Here is a 6,000-nt window from a genome sequence, read left to right on the forward strand (position 1 = left end):
AATCTATGTTAGTCTCACCCCCAAATGATTTCAACTTCCCTTTCTACGGTTTCCCATCTTGTTTCAGTGATTGAAGCGAAACATAAGCATGTGGTGAGCAGAATTTTAACAACTCACAAGACCAGATTTCAGTCCTGTCAGGGTTCACCTTCTGGTGGCTCTAGTGTAGCTTTCTACTGGAAGCTGACAGGGTATCATTACAAGATTAGGAAAGTCATGCCTTTGAAACCAAACATGGGTTTGGAGCAGCTGCTGTGGGCTCTCCTGTGTGAGGATTGCAAGCGTGAGCATTACGGAGGAAACTGGGCCGTGGTTGGAGATAACCATCAACCATGTGAAATCACTACAAGCTAATGGAACAAGTTGTTCATGTTGTGACTCCCCTCCAAAATCTGATTTATGTGATTGTTGGTTCCACTGGTTGATACAGAGTTACAAATGAAATGTTAAAAGGACCATAAATGACTAAAATCATTATCCACTGTTTGCAATGTTCCAAAATGTGTCCCCTGCATTTCTTTTGACTTGGTAAAAACCAAGTTAACTGATGGGACACCTGAACATAACACCACTGTGAAGTGTACCAACTAACTGGGCAGCTGTAGCTACAACTGTAGCTGCCTCCACCAGTGTGTGAATGTGAGAGTGAATGAATAGTGGCATTGTAAAGCGCTTTGGGTGCCTTGAAAAGCGCTATAGGAATCCAATCCATTATTATTATTATTATAAAATGTAGTTTAAGATATGAAAAAGTTTTGTTTCTCAAAATGTGTTGTGCTTTGCAAAGAAATCCCCTATAAAGTAATGAAAAGGAGGGTTTTCACAGGACCCACCGCAGCATTTCAGTCATGTTTAGGCATAGACTTTGGCTCATTGCAACACTTTTGTTTCCATTCTTTTGTGCTTGGGATCACTGTCCTGTTGCATGGTCAATTGGAGATTAGGTATCGGAATTTCAGGAGCGGGACCACGCCTCCAAACATGCTCCTTCCAGTTCTCATCTATATAGGTTCTCCCAGTTCTACAAGCTGTTCATTCTCGTTTACGTGCCCCACCCTCCCTTACCTTTTCAATTCTTTAACTTCTTCACTTCTATTTAGTACATGGGGATCTGCCAGGCCCAGGAGCAGCAGCCAGTCCCCTTCGAGACTTTCCCCAAATTGCAGCTCAATTCATGTCCAAGCATTCTCCTTTACATACTAAAATGCTGTCAAACTTAAAATCAGGACGTGGGTCCAGCTAGTGAAATAATGGGTTTTAGCTGTCGGACAGACGGCCTGACATTTGACTCTAGAATATTTTGTTGTACAGAGGAGTTCATGGTCGACTCAGTGACTGCAAGGTGCCCAGGCTCAGTAGTTGCAACACAAGCTAAAATCATCATCTTTCCACCAGGACTGTGATTTTTGTGCTGATAGCTGTGTTTGGGTTTTACCAAACGTGGCGCCATGCATTATGGTTTGCAGACCTGTAAACCTAAGCTGTTCAGGTCTGAAACTTTAACATTGAATGTACTAACTGAGGCATGTACAGTCTGAGATGTTGCTCTTGGGTTTGTTGCAGTCTCTCTGAGGATTGCACAGGCTGTCCTTGGTGTTAACTTGCTGGAACTGATCACAATGCTGGAAGATGGCATTGTGTTAACACACACACCTGAATGCTTCAGACCAGCAAACTGAAAAAACTTCTGCTTTTATAGACATGCTGACATTTACCCCCCCCCCCCAAAAAAAAAAAAAAAAATCAATCACAACACAGGATACATTGTTTCACCGCAGAGGACTTTGATGATTTTGATTAACCTCATGTGATGCATTTGATTAAAATTATAGTTTATTTCCATTTTTTCCTCATCAGCTCATCCTCTTTTGTGTCTTTTTAAATAAAAAATAGTGCTGTTGTGGTGTTTGTTGTAAACCTAAAAGAAGGTTGTTGTAAACCTAAAAGAAGAAGTTGGACATCAGCTGTGGCGGCCGAAGATGAAAAAATTCCTGACTGGAGCCACTTCAGATTGCTGGCCCGGTAAGATTGCACCTACCAGCTCGCAGCCTGGTGAGGGCTGCTTGCATAGTGGCTGGAATGAATCATCGGAGATAATGTGCCTCTTTGTTGAACACTTGGCACTCCTCGATTGCAGACCAAACATCTGACTGGAAGATGCTCAGACTGACATTTACACACAAAGAGTAAGAGCTAAACAAATTATTGATATGTTTTTGTAGCAGTGGTGAGAAGTGACTACTATCCAAAATCTGTAGGCATTTAAATCGTAACACATTGGGTTTGCAAAGCAGTGAGTCAGAGAAAGAATTGGTTTCCATTAAACTGTGTGCTGGGTTTATAAAGTCAAGACTGGTAGTGAAAAAAAAGAAGTGCAAGAACTAAGAGGTTGTTCCCTGGATATTAGCAGTGCATTATTCTTCTAATTACATAATGCGTATTAAAACAACTCATCCATCCCTAACCTCTGCTCCGATTTGTGTAACCTTCTTAACAGTAGTTATGATAAAAGAAAAAAAAGAAAGAGCGATAGGAAAGCCAACATGTTAGTAATCGCTCCTTGCTTTGTGCTTTGATGCAGAGAGTGACTTTGCAAAACCTCTTTGATGTAAAACATGGATGGAATTGTACAATTCCCTAACACTTTCTCAGGAAATGCGCCAGAGTGGGACATGTATACATGGAATAAAAGTTCTTTCACAATAACAAACCAATCAGTGCTTGTAACTAAACAGCTTCTATCCAAATGTGTACTGAATGAAGTCACCTTGCTGGAAATTACACCAAACCGCTCAACGTCAACAAATTAAAATGCTTGTGTGGCTCCAGCTAGAGAGAAGCAGAAGAAGAACCTTGTTGGAAAAATCTCCCCCCCGCCACCAAAAAATCTGCATCTTGTTCAGACGGTACTTCAAATAGACTGCTTCAGTAATTGCAGAGTAGAGCTGTTGAGCGCTGGGAGCACCTATATGTCACATTAATCCAGTATACTGTGGTTGGCAACCCGCCCCACCAGAGGAGGGATTAAAGCCAAAGAAGTGTTCACAGCACATGCTACCAATAAAGTAGTGCATCGAGTTTAGGTACCCACCAGTAACTCTCAGGTACTGCTGCATGTCAACACTGGTGTTTTGGCTTTTGCATGGCAGTCCACTCTGCAATGCATTTAAGTTCACCTAGAGCCAGGCGACTGGCACCGATTAATGTATTATATTCCTCGAGGCTGATCATGACTAATGCCAAATGAGTGGAACTGGCTTCCAGCAGCACTAAAGAAAAAAAAAAACCCAAACTCCTGAATTCTTTGGACACTTTGAAGGAAGAAAACTACTTTCCCCCCCCCCTTTTTATCAGAGCTCAGAGCCAAGTCCTGCCAATCAGAGTTGTGCCATTAACTCTGTCCTTGTTTGTCCTTGAAGCCAAGCTCAAAACGTGGCACAGGCCAGTTAAATTGTTTTATGGTCTGTGTGAATGCAACATATGGACTGAGGTACTTGAGATACTTAAAACCATAGCTAGTGTTCTATAGGACGCATTGTTTAAAAAGCTTCAAGTTGGTCCGCCTCTTTCATCACATGAGGGAGATCCAAACAAACAAACTATAGTAACTGTATGTTTCCTCCAGTACCATTTCTCATTTACATTTGTTGACTGAAGTTATTCAGAGAGGGTTGTCAGTCCACCATAATTCAAAGCGTGAATTTGTCAGGCACAAGAGGCATTTTCTGGGCAGAACCGTTAAATGGGTGGATTGGGTGTTAATGAGGTTCGTGTTACTCACAGATAATTTACCCTTGGACTGTGCCCAGAAGGTTTTTTCAGGTTAGAGTGCACAGACACAGATGGAACTAGTTTGAGCACCACAGAAATGTTTGAAATGGATAGATTCAACACTCATCTTGAGATCAAAGTTGCGCTGCTAAGCCAATATTGATATTTGCTGGCTCCTTTACCTGCTATATATTTTTCATGAAAGTATCTCAAAATCTCCATAGAAATGCGCCTGGCACCGAAAAGACATGATGGATGTGCCATGAGGCAGAACGGATAAAGAAATTCTACAATCAGATGAAGACAGCTAGAAAAAGTGAGACTTTACATGGACAAAATATTTATTTTAGGACTCTAGCAGCATAGCCATAATGCACCTAAAAGTACACTTGGACACTGGGAGATAAGGAATATAAACAGCTGTAACTTTTAAGCAAATAAATACAACAACAAATGGACTACAGCATACCCAGTCCCAGATGCTTGACATGTTTTCCAGTTGGGGACTGAATAACTCAGAATCTCAGCCAAATCCCAGACTAAGAAGCAATCAAAGCAATGCAGGCAGAGGAGAGAAAGCAAACTCACTAGCTGAATGATAGTGGGAGGCAAACTCTCTCCCTTTCAGTCTGAAACTGATAAGTCTCAACGACAAACTGCACTTGAAACTAGCTCCTCGGTTCTGTACACACATGCTACAAGAGCTGCAGAAAGCTTTTAGAGTCACTCTCACATTCACTCTGTCCAACGCAGGAGTTCATCAGGAGTGACTCAGAAGTATGTGTTTTTTCCTGAGTAGAAAGAAGAGCCAGCTGGAGCCTCCTCTTACATTTTTTGGATTGGATCTGCAGCCATATAAACATAAGCACGCATATGGATAGGTGTGCACACAGGAGCCAGTTCAAGTGTTTGAAATGCACTAAAACACATGCATGTGAAGCGAGTTCGGAGACTTGAGGGGCGTCTTGTTATGGTTTACTTTTAGATTGCACAATAATAATAATGATGCAATAGGGGAGTGCAATCATTAAGATAAATATGTGGCATTTAAAACTTAATATTTAAATGCATGGGACAGAAGTGTGAAGTCATAGACAGCATGTACGTGCACACTTTTTGCGAACATGAAACATAAAATAAGAACTCTTTTCTATATAGATTGTATTGTGGGAATTAATAAAAATCAAATGAGCAGCAGTCATCAATAAATTAGCAAACCAAGCATACTAAGCAATATAATGCAGAGCTCTTTTTAAATTAACATTTTTATTTTGCAAAAGTTTAACATCCGATGCAAACAATATCAATTTTAGTTATTATATAAAGCCTTTATATGTACTTCTTGCTGCCTTGTGGCTAATAAGCATCAGCAGACATTTTGATGACTGAGGATTTTAAGTTTAGGAACAAAACTTCTTTGCACCTGTTCTAAACCTTTGATTGATGCAGCAATAATTATGACTCCATTCACCTGCGGTTATGCACTTACCTCCTTGAAGAGAGGGTTGAATCAGTGCTAAGAGGAAGAGTCCACAGAAGAGCAACAGAATGTTTCTGTTAGCCATCTCGCTCCAAAATGCACCACCCCTCTCCCGATCAGCTGGTTTTATTCTCTTCTGGCTAATTACCACTAGCCCCGAAGTCTCAAAGAGTGATGAAAAAAAAAGAAGCAGGGGGAGGGTGAAAAAAGGGAAAAGCTCAACGTAATTATGAGAGGGCAAACACTCTGGTTCAGTGGATCACTTTGCTTTATTTCCTCGTCTATGTCTGGTGTTGCTGTTTTTATTCTGGTCACTCCTGCCAGCAGCACAGACGCTCCTGCCAGCAAGGAGAGGGAGAGAGAGAGAGCGAGAGACATACAGGCAGATACAGAGAGGGAGAGGGAGCAAGAAAGACCCCCATCCAGAAGGAATTGAATTGACTGCCAAGCATTTGCACGGATACAGAGCATACTTATTTGTTACAGACTGAGGAAGAGCAAACAACAAACCCAGATAATTACCTGCGCTCTGTGGCTTTAATTTTCAGCTTGTTGCTTTTCAACACTTGCAGTGCCACGATCTTGCAACTCTTTTAACCAAGCAATCACAAAAACCTGAGGATAGAGGGTGAAAAGAAACACAGCAAGAGTCAGCATCTTTCCACCAAATATAAGAGCCACATATTAAAAACGTCCCTGGTTCAAAAAACAGCTGGGGAAACTGAAACATGCTGTGCCCGGCAACCCGC

General features: G+C 41.4%; 1 protein-coding gene across 1 annotated transcript in view; it reads right to left on the reverse strand.

Annotated features, from left to right (window-relative positions):
- The window catches only part of elna (elastin a), a 55,184-nt gene extending 49,678 nt beyond the window's left edge, over positions 1 to 5,506 (reverse strand). The window contains exon 1 of the mRNA XM_085370120.1: positions 5,261 to 5,506. Within this exon, the coding sequence (XP_085226246.1) occupies positions 5,261 to 5,336 (76 nt within the window). The 5' untranslated portion in view covers positions 5,337 to 5,506. The remainder of the gene's footprint in view (positions 1 to 5,260) is intronic.
- Between the last annotated feature and the right edge of the window lie 494 nt (positions 5,507 to 6,000).

Source organism: Diplotaxodon limnothrissa, linkage group LG14 (assembly GCF_057381915.1).
Source record: "Diplotaxodon limnothrissa isolate DT_005_m linkage group LG14, D_limnothrissa_male_GT1.1, whole genome shotgun sequence".
Classification (NCBI taxonomy): Eukaryota; Metazoa; Chordata; class Actinopteri; order Cichliformes; family Cichlidae; genus Diplotaxodon; species Diplotaxodon limnothrissa.